The sequence below is a fragment of the Athene noctua genome, chromosome 9 (assembly GCF_965140245.1).
Source record: "Athene noctua chromosome 9, bAthNoc1.hap1.1, whole genome shotgun sequence".
Taxonomy (NCBI): Eukaryota; Metazoa; Chordata; class Aves; order Strigiformes; family Strigidae; genus Athene; species Athene noctua.
Window position 1 is genome coordinate 26,609,810 of NC_134045.1, and position 20,096 is coordinate 26,629,905.

General features: G+C 40.8%; 1 protein-coding gene across 7 annotated transcripts in view; it reads left to right on the top strand.

Annotated features, from left to right (window-relative positions):
* Nucleotides 1-20,096, top strand: part of NFAT5 (nuclear factor of activated T cells 5) — a 71,467-nt gene that overhangs the window by 15,339 nt on the left and 36,032 nt on the right. For 6 of the 7 annotated variants that reach the window (XM_074913629.1, XM_074913633.1, XM_074913632.1 and 3 more), the window contains exon 2: nt 9,519-9,644. In XM_074913629.1, coding sequence (XP_074769730.1) covers nt 9,519-9,644 — 126 coding nt within the window. Of the gene's footprint in view, nt 1-8,753; nt 8,844-9,518; nt 9,645-20,096 lie in introns of those variants that run through there. The other variant, XM_074913636.1, reaches the window with a different exon arrangement.

Consider the following 20,096-nt stretch of genomic DNA (forward strand, 5'->3'; position numbering starts at 1 on the left):
TGTGAAGTGAGAGCGGGCGCTGTGCTCTGTAACGTGGAGTTTCTATGTTGTTTCTAATGCCCGTTATACTTGAGGGAGGCCCAAGGTTTCTGAAATGTGTCTTCTCTGCTCTGTGCTGTAATAACTGAACTTGGTCAGTAAATTATTTTCCTGGGATCTGTGGAAGAACCTGTTGGTCTGGGTGGATGTATGGAGGGAGCTGTGGGAAGGGCCAAGAACTGGAAGGCTCGTCAGCTGGCTCATAGAGGTTCTTCCTGACAAGCAAAATAGTTTGCTTCTAAGTATTCACAGAATCCCACAACCCAAGCTTTTATATACAGAAAAATCCATGAGGGTCACATGACACTAACATTTTGCAACAAAGCAAGGCTTTGATTAGATGTTGAATATTTAGTGCTGGTGTAACACTCCCCCTCGTTCCCCCCCATCATTCTTTAAAAACTCCTTGTGAACTAAGCTATTGTGGTGGAATTGGTGGCACACAATAAGCTCAACCACTAAACTATATTGTTTGTCATAGATACTGGACTTTAAGTAGACCAGAACTTAAAGTCAAACAAACCACAAGGTGTTCTGGCGGATTGAGAGCCCTAGATTTTTCAGGTGTAGAAGAGAGTTTGGGTTTAGCATTTCTTACCCACAAAAGTTTCGGAATGATGCTCAGTTATGTGTATAGTTTTATTAAAATGCAGCTACTTTTGGAGTGAGGAGTGACAGTCAGGCACTTAGTTGACATTTGGTTTAGCCCCAAACTGTGTCTTAACATGAACTTACCAGTGTCACAGAATCTTTATACATGTGTGTGGGTGCTCTGAATCTGAATGTGTATGCTTAGCTGGGGATGTGGTGGAATATGGACACGGTTATTTTTTCCTTTATTGAGTTTCTTTAATTTGCTGAGTGTGTGTGCTCCGCTTTACTTTTCTCACCTACCTCCTGTGTAGCAGAGGCTACTTGCAGGTTCATGTATTTCTAATTGTTTTTTAATCTTGATTCCACATAAACAACTCTCTTTGACTGTTTGCTTGCTTGTTTTTTGATCAGCTTAGAGTACATCATTAGAAGAGATTTCTGCTTGGATGCTGCCAGCTGATTAGAAGAGTACACCAAGGTTTTCTCTAATCTCTGGTGTGACTGTCATGTGCTGCAGCAAGGAAATGGCTTTGGAAGAAGCAGCCAAATCTGTACGGGTATTAAAACATGTTGAGGAGACTCGTATCAGTGGGGATCAAAGGGGCAGCCACTCAGTGCAGGGAGCTTATTAAAAGACAAGGATTAACTTTGCTGTTGTTCATGAGGTCATAGAAGTGCGAAGGGATTTCCAGGATGTACCCTACCCTTAAAGGCAAGTGGAAAATGCCCCGTCTCTGCCCAGACTGCAAACAGTTTGTCTGGTTCTCATCACCCAGTATTGATAATGGTCTCCTGCATGATTGCCCTTTGAGTGGGAAGGGTGTCATTACCTTTTAGGCTAGAGGTGAGGGTAAAAGGGGTGCTGCTGCAGAAGCCCCCAGCGTTAGGGGGGTGAAGTCACAGGAGCAGGTCACTGTCGTGGGACGGAGAGCTGGGGCTGTATTGCATCGACTTCCCCAAGGCTGGGCCTGGGGAACAACCTGGAGAAATGGCACTGAAGTAAGAGTGGGAGCTGCAGCCAGGTGAAGTGATGTCTGATGTCTGTGTTGTTAAGTGGGAAACTGTAGCAAAAAAATTTGTGATCAGAAATTGATGTAGAGGCTATTACATGCAGTGGCAGGATGGCTTCAGCTAAAGGCAGAGGCAAGACTTATTTTCTGGGATTTTTTTTCCCCGCTATTTCAAGTTTAACTGGTTATTCTACTGAATTTACATTGATTACTTAAAAAAAGGGGCGGGAGGGGGTGAGGGGGAAGAATTACATGCCTAGAAAGCAGAAATGGCTATTTTACTGTGTCTTGCTCTCTTAGTTCTGTAGCAGGATTCTGTGGGGCTGGAGCAGTCGGGAGTAGATGACATTTTCAGGTGGTGATACTGGTCTCCCTCTATGTTACTTACGGCCTCATTTACTAGTAGGTCAGGGCAAAGTTGTCCATTGAGTTCACAACTTGGCTTCCCTGTGTGGAAGTTCTGGGTGGCATGGCTTTGCTTCTGGTGGAGAATAGCAGAACGTACAGAAATTGCTGGTACAAAAGCACGTTCCATAACCTTTAAGGCGTGTGGTGGTACTGGCAAAATGAGGGTGTCTGCACCGTTGCTTTTAAACACTGGAAACAGGTGTTCTCTGCTGCTTTCCCTCTCTGCCGTGCACCCAGCGTCACCAAGTGCTGAGTTACACGTATAAGCTCTTTGGTGAACTCACCAGAAGGATCTCGGTGGAATTCGCAGGTAGGCTAAGAAAGCCTCCCAGAAGTTTGAGGACAGACAAGTTCTTTTGTAATGCCATGAACCAGTCCTAGCCCAGCGTGAGTTAATGAGGCACTGAATTACTAGAAAGGGCAGTTCTTAATCTGTATGGCTGAAATTCTTACGGAGATGAAACCAAAAGTTGATTCATTAAAGGTGCAGAGAAGTCTTGCAAGTGCAAAAATTTCAGTATAGTGTTTTCTGTCGGTGGTGGTGGGGAAGGCAGGAGTACTTAGGTTTGGCTGATTTAGCCTGGCTGGCCTGAGAAGGAGCACTCACACATTCCAGTTTGCCATCACAAACCCCCAGCCTTTTGCACTTCCACTGTAATATCGTCAGGTCAGCTTCATCCACTATTTCCTACCTTCTCTGAGTTATTTTTCCTGAATCTTTGAGGCCTCTCCTCTCTCCCTCAAAGACAAAGCTCCTGTCACCAGCTGCTGGGACTGATCCAGATACATGTTGACCCAAGGATATATTTTTGTGCAGACTATTGTAACGCTTCCAGCCCTTTCACAGATGGCTTTTGTTCAGCTCTTAAGTTCAAATGAACTGGTTTCAGTTGTGTGTAGCCATTTATATTAGGTATATCCTTTTGTGTACCTTCAGGATTTGTTGCTGCTCTTGCAGGTTTTTGAGAAAAGTGGTGGTGAGTACCTTTCACCCGTGGCTGGGTGCTGGCTGGGTTCCCGCTGATAGCCGAGTGTACTGAGCGCTGATTGTTTGGCTCGCGTGCGCTGGTTCTGATGTGTGGCGATAACAAGCAAGTCCGCTATCATATTACTTGATTATTTTTCATTAATATTTCAATTCTGACTGTTTAGTGCAGTTTCAAGCAGTTCACTAACAAAATCTTGCCCTCCCTGGATTTAAAATTTGGTGGTGTTGGATACTGCCCTGATGTTTGCTGCTGTTCTGGTCAGTATGGCCATGTGAAATATAATTTTCTGAGCTGTCAGTATAACTGGCAGGAAGATCAAAGTTACAGGCAGCTGATCTCAAAAGAGAGATTATAGGGGAGGATAATCGGATAAAGAGCAGTTGAAGAAATTTGACACTTAAAATACTTTTTGTAAATCTGCCTGTCCCCATGTGTCCTTGACTTCAGTACTAGAATTTGCGATGCCTGGGCTCCTCTGGTTAGTCTAGTTGAGGTATTTTGAGGGAAGATAGGAGATTTGGAAGTTTATTGTAAATAGGATATCTAATAACTGATCACATGAATGCAGGTGAGGGTTTGTATGTGGAAACAAGTGTGACTCTTGGCTGAGCACTAGCATTTTGTTACTCTGTGTGATGCTCTTGTTTATATTTCATAACAGTGTTCTTGAAATGCATGTTCTTCTGTATGGAGAAAGAAAATGTGTTTAGGGGAGATGTTGGGTATAAATGGAGCTACTTCTGGGAAAAAAAAAAAGAAAAACTTCAGATCAACTAATATATTCGTCAAGAGGATTTGAAATCAGCAATAAGTTACAAGACACTTTGTGCTGTCAGCTGGCTGAAATTTGGCTCGTTGGTTCAACACAGTGGCTGCTGAAACCAGGAATTCTGTCTACATTTTTTTTTTCTTGCTAAATACGTAATGATGCTGAATTTTTATTTTTGCCCTCAAATGTAATACTGCATTCACATAACAGCCTTTTCTTTTTTGTGGGTGTTCTTCACATGAATAAATGTAAAATCATAGCAGAAAATTTTATATAGTTGGTGTGTGTGTGTGCGTGCACATGGGTGTAAAACATGGTGATGGAGGTGAGCTGATGTATAGGGGAGGGAGCTTTAGCTATTTGAATATATCAGGCATGGAGGGAAGCTATATCCTCTGGGGAAGAATTAGTTTCCTTGCGACAACTCTAATCTTTCTGGAATTTGTCAGTTTTTGCTTTAATGCTATTTATAGTGAAGCATATATAAACATTGGCCTGTGTTTAGGTGAAAACACAAAGTTTCATTTGAAGTCTGGTTTGTGAAGAGCAGGTTTGTTGCAGCAAACTAGCTTAAAGGTATCCAAACAATTTCAGATTCCTCCGAGAAGTGTTGAAATAATAGCTTTTAGTAATCCAGTTCACTGAAGATGTGTGTTAGAATACGAAGCTACATCTGTTCCGAAGAAAAGCCAGAAGGTTTGTTTTTTTCATCTTGAAGTTTGGATTTGACCTTAACCTTCTGCCATGTGTTCATAGAATTATGAAATGGTTTGGGTTGGAAGGGACCTTTAAAGATCATCTAGTCCCACCCCCCTGCCATGGGCAGGGACCCTGTTCACTAGCCCAGGTTGCCCAAAGCTCTGTCCCACCTGGCCTTCAACCCTGCCAGGGAGGCGAAAGTGTTCCCCTCCCTCCTAACAGCTTGCCCCATCCTCTTGTATTTACAGCTGTCAAGGCTAATGCCAACTTCTTTTCCGAGTGTAGGGTGTATCTTCAATTTTAGGTGTTGGGATAAAAACTGGCTGTCGTATTTTAGACCACATTTTAAGTAGTTTGGTCTTTTATCAATGAAGCATGAAATTAAAGACTTGCTCTTAATGGTCTTGTGATCTTTGGGAATGCGCTTCGGTTCTAATTCTAGCTCCCCCCACCATCATATTGTTGGAATTATTCACAAAGATTATACTTGTGCTTGTTGTGGATTACTGCTAAAATTATGTGTTCCCTGAGAAAAAATATGCTGTGGGAGTTTTGGATTTGAGCATCTCTTTAAAGCAGCAAACTTGACAGAACCTTCGTCATGTTTGAGAGGTAAAAATAAATTTCTTAAACAACAAAAAAAACAACCACAACAACTAACCCAAAGAGGAAAGTTCACTTTTACTGAATAACGTAGCTTTTGGAAGTGAGGCTTTGTACTCAACACTGAATGTCTTAGGAGTCATGACAGTATTACGTTGATGAGCAACTCTCTCCTCAAAGAGGATTTCTTAAGAGACAACAGAAAGAGTGAAAATGTATGTGTATATAGTCAGCATATATATATGTAAATATAAGGGCTTCTGTACGTGCATGCACACACACACTTGCTGTGTTACACTCCCTTATTTTGGGGCCTGTCACTAAACATTTTGCACAACAGAAGTACTTGGTGAGTTGCTTCCAATGTCTTAGGTGTAAAGGAATATTCAGCATAAGCAGAGCAGCCTGTCAAGTGACTGTAGCAGCTTTGAATATCGCTGCTAATGCTCTGTAGGCAGCAGCCTGCCCAGCTCTGGCGCGGCGACGTCTGCGAAGGTTTAGATGGCTCGATAGGAAGAATTTATTGCAGGGTGCAACTTTGAACTAAAATCACCTTCTGTGAGCAGGGCTGAATGAGTGTAACTTTCCCTAGGGGAGGTGGTGACAGATACCTCAGGTGGTCCTCACAGTGCAGCAGCTGCTCCAGCGCTGAACAACAGCTGATGGCTGGTTTTTTGACAGAAGTGAGCTTGGATTTGTAGGTAGTAGTACCAGTGCCAGCCAGAGTAAGAGCTGGTGCTCGTTTACAAGGGATTGCTGTCTGGAGCTGTTGTACAACCGGTGACTGCGGGAGCAGTGCTACTCAGAGGCACAGGGATGTCAAGCAGGGAAGTGACCCCTCACAACATATTTTTCTTTGGATGGTATTTGTGCTTTTTGTTCTTGGGACAAAATCTGAACCTTTCATTCTTCAGTCTCTTGAGTTAAGATACTCATCTTGCAGAAAAATCTGTAGTTCAGCAGAAAACAGACCCACACACATCTTGTGGTTTCCAAACGCCACATTTTATTTGGAGAATTTTTTGACGTATTGATGGCTATGCCAGCGGCCAAGCTTATAGGAGCCATTCAACGTGGAAATAAGTAAACATTTTCTCTGAAAACTGCTTGGGATTTTGTGGTTCACAGAAGCTTTCTCAGAATGCAGCACGACAAATAACAAATGTCTACAAAATACGCAGCGCTGGCTGCGTTTCTGTGCCTGCAGAGCGTGAGGTGGCTCGGGAGCATGAGTTACATGAATCACAGAATGGTTTGGGTTGGAAGGGAGAAGGCTTGTTTTTAGGAAGGTGCACACACATTTTGTTCTTCCCTATAACTGCCCTGGGCTTTGTACATGAGGACTGACTTCACAGCTTACAAAAGAAAGAGGGGAACTGAGGCTGGAAGCCCCCAGCAGCAGTCAGTGTAAGTACGTTAGCAGGGTTCTCGCTCCATGTTTTAAACCAGATTTGAATTTACAATGACACCTGTTGATAAATTATTGTATTGTCCTTAATTTAAAGCAGTAACTGGGCTTCTTGGCTTGCCAGGTCTGGCTTTTACACTGTCCTCCCCGTTAAAGCTGTGCGTACAACCGCACAGAGTCTGAGATGTTATTAGATCAAACAGGCTCCTTTTTGCAAGCCAGATAATGCACAACCTTCTGCTCTTCTTTAGTGGATGGTCCAGCCAGAACTTGACTAGTAGATTTTTAAGGGTGTTTTTTTTACCCAAGGCAAAGTAGGTAACAGTTGATCTCGTGCCCTGTTTGCTCCTGCTGTTCTGAGAGTGGATACCTATTGCATCGCCTTCCTGTGAATTTCGCACTTGTGATTCACTGGCAGAAGTAACTCAATACAATTAAAAAAATAAAATTCTCTACTTCCTTCGCTTTCCTTAGGCATTCTTATTCTAATGTCAATATAACTTGATTATTTAGTCAATGGATTTTTTTTCCTTGTGCTTTCTGCACTCCCTTCCCATCTTAAATTAGAACTGTGCCTTGTTCTTCCCCCTCACTGGCACAGCAGGCGTAAGGAGATGGTATTTGGCTAGTAACAATTTAAAATGCATTTTAGTTTGGTTTTTAATTTTTGAATTGGATTCAAGTCTTTATGCATATGTAACTTAACTAAAATTTGTAAGATGAAAAAATAAAGGCATGATTCACCTTTTTAAATAAAGGCTAAAATTTAGAGGATGTTTAAATTACGTGCTCATACACACAAAGTACGTGATACTCCTCCTTGGTAGTGTGATACATTATCGGTAAAAAAAGTAACCATTTTTTGGGAAAAGGAAATGAAATATAAAATGAGAAGCATCATTGTAACCATATCTTTACATAACTGATTTTAAACTGGTCTGATTTATTTTACTTTGAAAGCCAGTTGTATGGTGTTGAAAATTACTAGTTCAGAAGAGCGAGAAATCATAATAGCTGAGGAGAAAGTTAATTTTAAAAAGAGAATTAATGTTTGAGGGAAATGTTAATGCAGCTGTTCCTCATAGTAAAACAGGAGCAAAAGTGCGAACAAATGTCTGTCTTTTCCCTTTGCCTTTTGTACCTTTTAAGATCTTCAGTTAGCACAAGTAAATATTTTTCTTCCCCGGATTGTTCCAAAGAATAAAACTTTGGATTTATGGTTAGTTAGCTTGAGCTGTCTCAAAGTATTTTCCTTGTACGTCGTCTCAGCCTTACGGGTAACTCTTACAGAAAACCTCGGCAGAGATTTCTGCTTGGGATTTGGAATGCAACCTCTGGTTACCAATATTTTAATTATCAGCTTAAATTAAAACAAAAAAGTTTGTTTTATTTGTCACCATACTGAAAAGTTCTCTGAAAAGTGGGTGTAACTGGGGAAAAAAAAATAATCTTGCAGCAGAAGGGAAGAAGTTTGGCGGGCAGTGGAGCTAACTCCGAGTACACGTCAGCACCAGCTCACAGCTGTTGTTGGTAGTTGCTTATAATTTTGTACATAACAGACAAGTAGTGTCCTGAAAACAGCATTACAGTTTTCTTGGGCTCTTTTTATGCCAGTTAGTGGTGTGAATATTTGCCCTCTTACCCAGTATGGTAACTGTTCTGGTTTGTGGCATAACCAGCATTTGGTATGTGTTGTGTTTTTAATACAGTTCTGTATTGCTGGCTGTGTATATACCCCTGCATTTCTCTCGGGTGTGTTTCATTTTTTACAGGGCCTGATGCAGATAAAGCTCTTTAGTTAACAACTCGGGGGGGGTTCTGATTTTCGCAGAATTGCTGCACAAAGGTATTTTACTTTAGGATCAGCTGAGTATAACTGTGGCTTCATGGGGGGGAAAAAAGAACTTTAAAAATGCACATTGAGTTTTCCCTGTCTGTCTCAGTCCCCTGAATAATACCTGTAAAGGAATTTCTTAAAAGTTTTGTGGTGTAGAATTGTTGATTCAGTTTATAGCTGTTCATCTAAGTTATTCACATCTCTAAATAGAGTGGTTGAAATGATGCATCTCCGGCGTATCCCCGGGAAGAGGTGGGTTTACAGCTGCATGCTCCTACCTGAGTGGAGTTGTTTGTATCCCTGAGTTGTGCTGAGGTGATTTCTCAGTTGTTGGTGCAGCGAGGGCCCTCGCTAGTTGGGCTCCAAAGCAGCCCTCTGACCGCAGGCAGTCACTTGCTCCAAACTGTCGGCAAGGATGGAGAAGCAGGTTGAACGTGAGGCTGTTGACTTCACTTCTTGTGTCTTGGCTCTGCTGAAGCTCTGTCAGGTGAGCTGTGTGGTGGCCAGAGCTGCTTCACAACAGAGAAATCGCACAAAAAAATTCTCAGAGGTTGTAGCACTGCACAGATCTGCCACAGTTACATCAAAGTTTTCCGTGTAAAATGGACTGGCAGTAGCCATTTCGTTAGTGGAGGCTGCTTTCCGTGGAGCACTTGTGTGAGTTTAGAGAAGAGTTTGAGTTAAAGAAAAGTTGCAGATAACTAGAAGTGAGGGATCTTAAATAACAAGAACCGACACTTTTAGGAAGACTGTAGGATATTCTGTGAATGATGGTACTAAATTAAATTGTCTTTTTCTTTGGAAGTCAGTCACACAGTTCAAATTCTGGGAACAGGTTTGTCTTTGGTTCTCATGTGATTCTGCCCTTTCATTCTAAATGAGTACAGTTTCCATGGAAGTTCATTAATTATTTCTTTGTTTGATCAAATTTGTGTCCTTTTGTTTCCGTTTTGAGAATGTGTATCTTGAGGTTTTCGTGTTTGATTTGTTTTCTGAAGTAACGGCATTGTAGGATGTTAAGCACTCCCAAGTGCTTAATGTAACTTTTTCAAAGGATTCTGCAAAGGTTGGATTATAGTTCGTATCTTTTAGGCAAAAGCATTATTTCTCTCCTATTACAGAGCATGAATAAAGTTTTGATTAAATGCTTTTTGTTCAACAGAATCTGTCTATGACCTTCTCCCAAAGGAGCTGCAGTTACCACCTTCCAGAGAAACATCTGTAGCATCCATGAGCCAAACAAGTGGTGGCGAGGCAGGTTCGCCGCCTCCAGCTGTAGTTGCTGCTGGTAAGCATTCCCGTTTATTCAGTTGCTTTGTTAAGGTTTGTAACATTCTGGCCAACATGAACAGTGCTGGCAAAGTTTTGATTGTAAAAAAAGAGCTCGTGGAGAAGTAACAGAGTTCATTCTAGGAGAATGTAGGTAATAGAAATTAAACTAAACCGATGATCTAAATTCTCGGGTATTCTATGGTATTGGTTGCTGTATTTCATATATCTTGGTAAGAAGTTAGTTATTTGTTTTGCTATTCTGTGATTATGTTACGGGCCTGGTAACTCCTAGAATGCACTCTGTCTTCACGGGTAATAAATACCTATTTGGAACTAAGGCAGATTGCTGACCGACTGTAAAAGAGTGAATTCTAGCTAGGTTAAAAATTGGAATGGGAGATTACATTCTGAGCCGTGAAGCTTTTACCAAACCTGTAAGGAGGAAGAAAGGTCATGTTTTCCTTTAAGAGGCTTGAGGAAGCTTAGTATTTAAACTCCATTCACACATAGCTCTCTGTTGTAATGTATTACAAAATTCTCAGATACATGAGAATATATGTCAGGATGGCACTTTTATAAACTGATAAGTTTAAATTACTTATTTTTCTAATTGACAGCATATAAAAATGAGGCATGACCTTTTTATCGTCATCTTTATCTTACTCCCAGTCATGCTTTAGACTTTAGTCTAAAGACTCTGTCATTGATCTTCATTAAACATAACAAAGGATTTAAGGACAAAGCTCTAATTTGTGAGGTTACCCTTCGTGCTGGTTAGCATCTGGGATTCTTGTCAGTAACTTGTACATATTAGTAAACATCTGTGCAATGAGGAAAAAAACAACCATTATGCTCATGATAGATGCATCTTTCTTCATTGGATAAGGATTTTTTTTTTTCATAATTTGATCCCTATATTTCTTACAAGGTCATGTTCCACTTTCCTAATTGGCCTTAAATTGTTGCTTGAGAAAAATGTATATGTTTAAGGTGAGGATTCAGATAGCTGCATTATTCTTTTTTTCTCTCTATGAGTTCATATGCATTAAATGTTTGTGTGAGAATGTTTCCCAGATTTGCATGGTAGAGGAATCCTGATCAGAAACTGAAGTGATTGTAGACTTGTCAGAGAAACTTTACAGCACTGCTCACCATTCATGTTTTGCCAGACCTCTTCTGAGAGAACCTGTGGATTTAACTGTGCACAGTGGAACTTTGGTCATTGAAAGAATTTGACGGTTTTATTACATTGAAAGGATTTGATATTTTTTTTATCACTCAAAAAATAATTTGGGCAAATATTTCTGAAATTGAGGTACTTAACGATTGGTTTGCTTCAAAGATATATCAGCAACCAAATCCTGCAGAAACGTATGTCTTAAAAATAAGTGAACAAAAAATTCCACAAACCCTGTTACACTCTAAATCCACAGACAGACATGAACTGCTAATTAATTCTGTATCTAACAGAAAAGACTTAAAAACTTGAATGGAACTAAATGTCTGTTACCTCCAGGTATTTAGTGTCTGCTAACAGCCAGTCCAGTTCCTTTTAAAAAAACCTAAGATTGTATTAGCTGTGTTTTGGTTAAACTGCAGCACAATTTTCTTCAATGAAAAAATTAAAAAAATAGTTGAGGTGTGGGGTGGTTTTTTTGTTAACGCTGAAAGGAGACCTGCTCACTCAGTTAAGAACAGTTTTCCATGTCAGGGGTAGTGTAGTTTCACAGAGGCTTGAGGCCGATAGCGCTGCCGGAAGGGGAGCTCCCCGTGCCCGCGCGGAGCGTGCGGGTGAGGGACCCGGCCAGGTTCCAGCTGTCCCTCTGCGTCCCCGCGGGTCAGGTGTGGGGAGGCAGGAGCACTTGGGAGGGTGGAGCTACCTTCTCTCCCTTCCTGTCCGTTTGTGCTGGTTTGAAGTGTTGGCTGAACTGTGGCTTGGGAGACCTGTCAGTGTGGCGATGAGTGTTAAGTTTTTTGGGTGCCATTAAAATCAGGATCAGAAGCATGAAGCACAAGCAACTACAGTTGTTAAAAATGATCTCTTAAAAAATCCTAATAACCAGACAAAAACCCCAAACAGAGCCAAGACTAGTTTTGTTTTCATTGCTTGTGTCACTGTCCACTACAGCGAGTGCAAGAGCAATTGAATCTTGGTCTTTTATAACCCGAGAATCATGACGACCAGGATCATTCAGCAGCGAGTTGTGCTGCGTGTGGACACGTGTAAGGAGAGATGAGCCCCAGCCCAGAGCTGCCCCACTCCCCCAGGCCTTGGGCAAGGCTCAACCTCAGCTTTTTGGCCCGTAAACGAAATCAGGTAGTTCTAGAGTAACATCTTAGCGGGGGGGTAGTTTTGTTTTCGGTTCTTCCCACTCCTCCACCACATCCCTGAAAGAAAACACATGCATCTGGGAGAAATGTTTACCTGTAAAACAGGTCCGTAGGCTGTGTTCCAGAACTATAGAGACTGAGCAGAAAGCTGGAGAGAACAGTCCCTGCTCCTCCCTCTGCTGTTGGGAGATGAGAGACATCTAGCTAGCTAGTGCCATGAAGCACCTGCCATACGTGCAGAGTGGACAGGTGGTTGGGTGTTCTGCTAAGTCCGAGGCCAGACTTTTTTTTCCTCTTTAAAACTGGGGACAGACTCTTAGGAACAGAGGAAGGAGCATCATTGTCTACTGAAGTTGTAGGTGGGGGTGCAAGGAGAGGTCAATTCACTCTTCGCAGTGGGTCTCAGTGGATTGTTTTACAGTCAGTAGTCTCCCTCCCACCAATTCCTGCTGTGTAGTGGCTGATTTGGATTCCTCCTCTAAGCCACCTTGACCTCAGCACTTCTGAACTGATGCTGGTACCCGCAGCACTCTGCTGCCTCGGAGCACCAGTGCTCTCCGCTCTGCTCAGTCGGGTTCCAGCGTCCCGGGAGCGCTTCTGCACATCACCGAGGTTAGCTGTGTGTGTCTTCTGCACCCACATCTCGCCACTTTCTTGAGAGAATAGGACATGAGTGGTTTAGCTGCATTCTTGCTGTAGCTGTGCCATGTTTCTAGATAAAAGGGTGTATCATGTTTTACAGGGTTTTTTTCCTTGAGCTGTTTTGGGATTGCTGTGGTGTCTTTGAGAAGTTGCTACCACATTTTCAAGCCCTGTCACACAGCCTTGTGTAGTGAAGTCTGGCTGGGCTGGGCTCTGCTTTCTTAACTGGAAAATCAGAGGAGCGTCAGCCTGGGCTTTGTGCGTGTCTATGGGCTTATACAGGAAAACATAAATAGATGTTTTACATTTATATTTTAAAAGACCAAGATTGCATATTCATTTGCATATATCAAGTTCTTATAGCAGACTGTAGGCACATTTTTGAGGAGCTGGCACTGTACAGATGATAGGGTGAGGAGGAAGGATGACTTTGCCAGCCTAGTGTTCCTGTATCTGAAATCTTTGCCTTGTTTTGTGTAAGTCTGTCTCGCTCTCTCATTTTTATGTCAGCTCTTAACTTGCTCTAAAACCTCACTGTTTTGGGGAATGGTAGGGAAAGGACAATCCAGTCTCCACAGCATTGTAGGTCATCTCGTTTACTCTTATTTTTAAAAGGAAGGGCTGATTTGAAATGCTGCTAGCAACCCTGTGTGTAGAAGTCCATTGGAGATATGCTTACTGTCAATAACGAGGGGATTACGTTACAGGGAATGATGTGAAGAGTTTTTTACTACTCCTGTAATAGTTGACACAGTTTGTTCTCTGCTTCCCAAAAGACAGAGTAAGGCAGCATCTGGCTGAAATTCTACTTACTTGAGGCTTTTCTGTCAGTCACTTTGCTGTGGGGTTTTGTTCCCTATAAATCACATTATAGATGAGAAATGTGTATTGCTGCAGTTAACTTCTCTGGTTTTTTTGGAGGAGCAGGATGGGCTGTTTTTAGCAGCGATGACCTTGCAGGGGCAGACTTCTGGTTCTTCCATTTGGAAATTTGTTTTGTGATTTACAGAACAGTTTTAAGAGTATTAAAATGGAATGTTGCTGATTGGATTTTCATTAATTTGTTAATAAATGTGTATCTCATTAATCCAGACAAAAGAGGTATTACCCACTCTCTGAATATCAAACAGGCAAGTATAATTTAATAGAACTCTAGGATTTTGAGCTGCCATGTTCATAACCTAAGCTGCTGTCTCAAGCTTCTAATTCTGAATTCTGTTATTCTTCTGGAGAGCAGAAGGGAGGGAAAAGATCCCGTTTTACTGCTAGAAAAACTGTTCTCTGTGCTTGCTCTTTGAATTACAAGTGTCTTTGTTCAGGGGACAGGAAGAGGAGGATTTTGCCTGGTGCGGTACCATAAACACATTAAATATGAATCATCTTCTAGACTCTTGAAATGCATGAGGGTGTCATGCTGAGAAATGTCATTGTAAGCTGCGCCTGGAGATTTCTTATATGAAATAAATGTGCCTGAAGCTTTAATAATGCCTTCTACACAGTATTTTTAAGCTCCAGTTGCAAGGAGGGATGCTTAATTCTTTTCAGTTGGTTCTTAAAGGTTGAACAATTTTATCATGTTGATCAAGACACACCGAGCAACTGCTTCACACGCTTAAAATTCACACAGCTATTTCAGTCCTTTCTCAAAGGTGTCTTTCTAGTTGGTAGGTCAACATCTTATTCCTGGTTTTTGGGGTTCGTTCGGGAGTATTTTCAACCGTGTTCTTTAAACAAGTGTGGCGTTTTCATCTTTTATCTGCAGTAACAGGAATGCTCAAACCTCCCGAACCCCAGTGAAGAAACTGTTACAGAAACTTGCTTCTCTGCTTATCATCTGTTCGTTCTTCCTGTGGCAGATCTTGGAATGAGCTGCTTCAGCTTGTTGATGATCTGTGAGCTGTTCTCCATTTTTCCACAGAGACGAATATGTATCTTTCCATATTTTTGTATTGTTCCCCAGGACAATGTTTCCTGCATCGTTTCCATTCTGACAGTTTCCAGTGCTTATCTCAAATTGAATTCTCCACAGAGCAGTGTCCTTGCCGTAACAAAAGGGAAACAGATTTTATGCCACTGAAATGTATTTACTGATCTCTTCTTGCATCCTTTGTATTTGTATAAGATTAATCTGTGATGTCTTGAATTTTTCTGGCTCCCAAACATCTATGATTGTATGTTGGGAAAATATTTGGTAAACAATGAAGCTTTACATTTTTGTGGTCATGTCAATTTTGTGCTCCTTTTTAATTAAAGGGACAAGCTACTTGTCCCAAACAGGAGTCATTGGCTTTTTTTGATTAGCGTCGTTGTTGAAATACTTGCCATAGCATTTTTGATTGTTTTAATTATGAAAATAAGGCTTTGCTTCTCAATTGCTACTGTAGAGAAATGGCTAAAAATATTTGCGTCATCTGTGGCGTTAGAAACTGGGTGCTAAGGGGTATGGGTCATGTTTTCCACTTGTAAGATAAAACTTCATCATTCTGAAGCTAAAGACTCTAATAAAGCCCCTAAATGGAGATAGGGGGTTCATGTTTTTCTTTTTTTCTCTGAGTAGCTAGAGACAGGCTTCTTCATTTTTATTTTTAATGAAAATATTTTGTCAATTGATCATCCTTCCTGGTGTCATTAGTCAGTTTTTCCTGTTGATACAGAAATAATTACTAGAGATTTCAAAAGGGATATCAGTGCTGCTACTAATTCTATTATCCTGGGCTTCTAATTACATCTTGTAAACAAATTATCAGAAAAAACTTTTCTTCTTTGTAGTTGGTCTCCAATGCCTGTAAAAACTTCCATTTCTTTGTAGGCTTTTCCCTTCCTCTTCCCACCGCCCTCCCCGTTGGAAATGCCTTCCTGTCGTTCCCTCGGAGGATGTCTTCCAGGGATTTCTGTCTGCAGTGTGCTTGTTTCGCTCATGTGTCAAGTACTTCTTTCTTGCAAAATTAATTTAAACCCGACCCTCATGCTCTTTAAAATGCATCTTGCTGGTGCTGTATATTAGTACAGTGCCCTGGCTGCTCTGGCTTGTTAGCACTAATGTGTATGTCAGCATTATTATTCCTGGCGATAGCGTGTGCCCAGAAGAGCTCTGATAGTGACAGTCCAGGAGAGGCCGGGCCGTGGTCGGGTACGGCTCAGGGTGGTGGGGAGGTTCCTTCATCGTGCCGAGCTGTCTGCTGGTGACAGTCATCGCGGGGAAATGCGAAAAAAAGATTTCTCTTACTCTTTCCGTTTTATGGAAACTTTTTAGACAACGTGCTCTCTGCAAATTCAGTTAAAACGTTGTAGTTGTGTGGGGTTGTATGAGAGTTGCGTGTGTACCTGCTCCTCTGCATGGAGCAGAGCTTCCTTATAACTGCCTGTAAAGGATTACATCAATGTACTCTAGATCATATCTTTTTTTTTTTTTCTGGATTAAGTTTATTTTCAGTCTTCCTGAATTTCATCTAGTCAGTAAACCCAGTTTTTCCAAACTGCTTAATCAAACACAGGCTGATTTATCATTCTGAGAGATTTTTCATGGCAAATTCTTGCATTCAGCGGCTCCTATTCTTACTTCAAAAAGGCTTGAGAATTATTTTGCGGTGAGAATTCCCTGTTCCTTAATAATGAAAACCCAAGCCAGAGAAGGGCAGAAAGAGAACAGTCTTACTGTACTATTATTTGGGCACCTTCTTGCAGAAGCATCACCAATTACTTCATGAAGGCCAAGAGGAGTTCTTAGTTTCTTAGAAAAAAACCCTAACTGTGTATCTAAAGAACAAAAGAGGCTGTTTCTTAAATTGAAAAGTTGTTTCTTAAATTTGTGGGATCCATCAGCCCTGACGGGGTGCAGCCGGTCTGTCGGGGCAGTGGAGGGAGCCGAGGAGGCGGCAGGTAGAGCTTGAAGAGAGCAGCTGAGGGTCCCAGAGTTCTGCCTTGCCTGTCACAGCTGGTTAGCTCCGAGTGGGGAGGATCTAAGATCCATGGAATTGGGGTGTGTGAGCCACTAACAAAATTTCTTAGATGCCTAAACTTGAGTGTTAATTTAATAACGGATGTCCTTTATAACAAAACCAGATTGATTGATGTATTTACCCAAAGTATAATACACTGCTTGGTTCAGCATGTGAATGTAAGGGGAATTTACACTGTTGGGCTTGATGTAAATTAAATTAACCTACCTATCTTGAATCTGAGTGTTGTTAATAACTGGTGAATTGGATTGCTTTATTATATTTGCTGGGATGCTAGTTTTTTTCTCTATTAATACACTTAACTTGCATTCTAGCTTCGCCATTCAGAGACAGGCATCGAGTGGTGGGTTGTGTGACAGTGTCTGTCAATAGTGAAGACAAATAGTGCCAGAGACACTTAACCCATCCAATCTCACCCAGGGTATAGGTCGGTCTTGTTTTCAGACTTCTTCATAAGTCTCTTTTCTTTCTTTCTTTTTTTTTTTTTTTTTTTGTTTTATTTCTAAATAGTGGATTGATACTGATTTGAAACTAAACTTTTTGGAAAAGTTTTTGACATTACATCAGTAATAACAAGAAGAAGAAAAGTAGAAACCCAAGTTTGGCATGTGAGGTGTTGAAAGCAGGTTTGCAGCCACTTTGTAAGTTCTGGTTTTACCTTTAAAACCTTTGGCAACACAAGGGTTGATGCTGAAAATTTTGCACATAGTATCCTTCTGGTTTTGTTCTGAAATTGTTCTGTGTCCAGCAGTTCAAATAAACCAATTAACATACAAAAGTCATACCAAGAACGTGACACGTTAGATAAATTAACAAATTTAATAAATGGGTATATTTCATATATTAAGCTGATACACCACCTGAACCTTGCCCCATGTGGTGAGTTTTCACTTTTGACACTTAATTGTTTTCTGAACGTAGCCCGGGGGGACCGTGTGGGATGCAGGCTAGGTTCTGAGAAAAAGGCGAGTTCTTTAATGGCTTTTTGCTAGTCCTGCCTGTTCATGCACAGGTGGCTGAAAAGCTTGCAAAACCAAAAATTCCTCCAACTTATTCACGTTAGCAATCTTAAGCTTTCCAGTTTGGGAAATGACTTGCTTTGCACTCCAGCTGAAATGAAAAAAACCCCGTCATCAGGACGCTATTTGTTTCTTTCTGAGGATTTGGTAATCCTTGTTGTATTTAAGGATCTCTTTGGAAAGAATGAACAAGGATTCCAGGATTGGCTCCACGTAAGTGTTTATCTAAAGACAAGACTCCCTCAATGCCAAGTAGTGATTTTTTTTTTTTCTCCTGCCTTTTTTTAGAGGCTGAATGCCTTGTTTGAGTTCACAAGATAATAGGATATAGAAATACATGTCATTGTCTTAGTTGCTAACTCAGGAGGTAATAAATTGTCTTTGTACAATGCTTTATGCTCCTGAAACGAAAAAGACTGCACCGATCTGCTCCCGGGGATGCTCTGTGCCGTGTGTTCCCTTAGTCTCTGACACTCCGTTAGCATGTGGTTTTTAGCAGCATGCGTTTGTGCCACATGCGTGTTGCTTCTCTTTTCCACTGCTTGGTTTTTGGCTGATTCTTGTTTTCAGACGGAACCGGAATTGTTCATTCTCTTGGCTGTGAACGTAATTCTGTTCGCTGCCTGAAGGCGAGGTGAACGTTTGGGAGCAGTAGGCACCTTTTCAGATTTTCCTGGAAGCAAATGTACAAATGACTGGTATCATGAACAACTGGAATTTCTTTGACATTTAGTCTTCCTCGGAGCAGTGCGGAGTAATTGGTTATCTTTATTTGCATTCTGTACTCCCGCACTAACCACTTAGTTTGTTAGTTCTTGATTATTTTTTATCTTTCATTTACACATTACAGAATCGTGGATTGATATGTAAATTATGATGTCCAAAACGGTACCAGGACTTCCTTATGCTGAACTGTTTGATACCATTCTGCCTCACTGCGAGAAATAAAGATTGTAGGACAGGCGACAAATTCCAAATCACTTATTTCAGCTACCTTACATGTTACAGTGATGGCAATGAATAGATTCAGGAGGTTTAGTTTCAACAGTGATCAAAGTTGCTCTAACGTGGAAGTAGTTTTCTCTTTCTCTCCTATTTTTTTAAAATTAAGAAAAAGGAAAAAAACCACCTTGTGATGCTGGTGCACGTTTCATTTACAATACTGTGGCTGCATACTTGCCATAACATGCACTTGGCTTCTATTCAGTGTTGTTGCTCAGAAAGCAGTTTTTATTTTGAGGCTGTGTTAAAATATATTCAGTCTGATATTTCAAAAATGTACATACTCGTTTAAACTATATATTTGTCATTGCAAGCACTGTTAAATTGCAAATGAAAGAGCCACCTGTAACAATTCCCATTAACATGTGTCTAAAGAAAGTAACCTCAAATAAAAGAGATGCTGAAACTGGGGAAGGCGTCTGTATGTTTCCACTCTAACGTGACAGCCCAGCGACCAGGTACACCCGCACACTGACTGTCCACTGGGTTCGTTTTGTTTATTATCTGCATGTTGGGGAAAATTTCCTTCCTCAAAACCAGGAAATGCAAAGTGCTTTCACCTTTTAAAGCAATACCAGTCAAGTTTGAGTTACTGAAAACTTCAGAATAAACTTTTTTTTTTTTTTTTCAAATGCAGCATATTCAACCAAGAGATCTCCTCTGGGTATTGGACACGCCTGTGTCGTCACTGGCTTTAGAATCAATTGATAACACAAACCAGGAGCCATTTAAAACATACAGTGCTTTATTCATTATAGTAACTTTGAATTCTTATTTGGTTGACCCCAATTATTTAATTACTAGTTCAAAGGAAGATGAGTTGGCTAAAGGCCTGCAGGTTTTCCTAAAAACGTGAATTTTACTATGTTTCTTAGTATTTGCATAACTGAAAGTGTTACTAAACCAGTTACCAATTTATCCCCCAAAATAGATTTTAAATTTGTGTATTTAATTGTTCTAATATAGCCAGTTTATTTAACTGGCTGTAATATGTCATACTTTTTACATGTTTTTAATTATTATAATAGAGAAGACACTGGGCTGTACATGCTTTAAAACACTTGCATGTTTACGAATGGTAATGGCATTCGAGATTATGTAAGGCTAAAGAGAGAGGTTGTCTTGCCATTACTGTTTGGCTTGATACTGTTCCGATAATCTAATCTTACTGTTACGCAGGGGTGTCTCTGGTAAATGGAGAGTATAACCAATTTATAATGGACAGTATTTCTTTCCTTTTTAAATATATAAAGAAAATATACACATAAACGCATACGTGCTTTTTAACTTCTAGGAAAAAAAACAGGAGGAGGAATTGCTTTGGATAGCAGTAATGATAGCAACAGAATGCCGCTCCCTGAAGTAACAATACCGTTACCAGCTTGTTTAGCTTTATTCTGAAAAGTATTTCGTTTAGTGATTGATTTGGATTATTTCTTAAGAAAGTGAGGGAAAACTACAATTATTGCATTTCTGGATGGGATATGCACTGAACCATTTTGACAAGCAGGATAC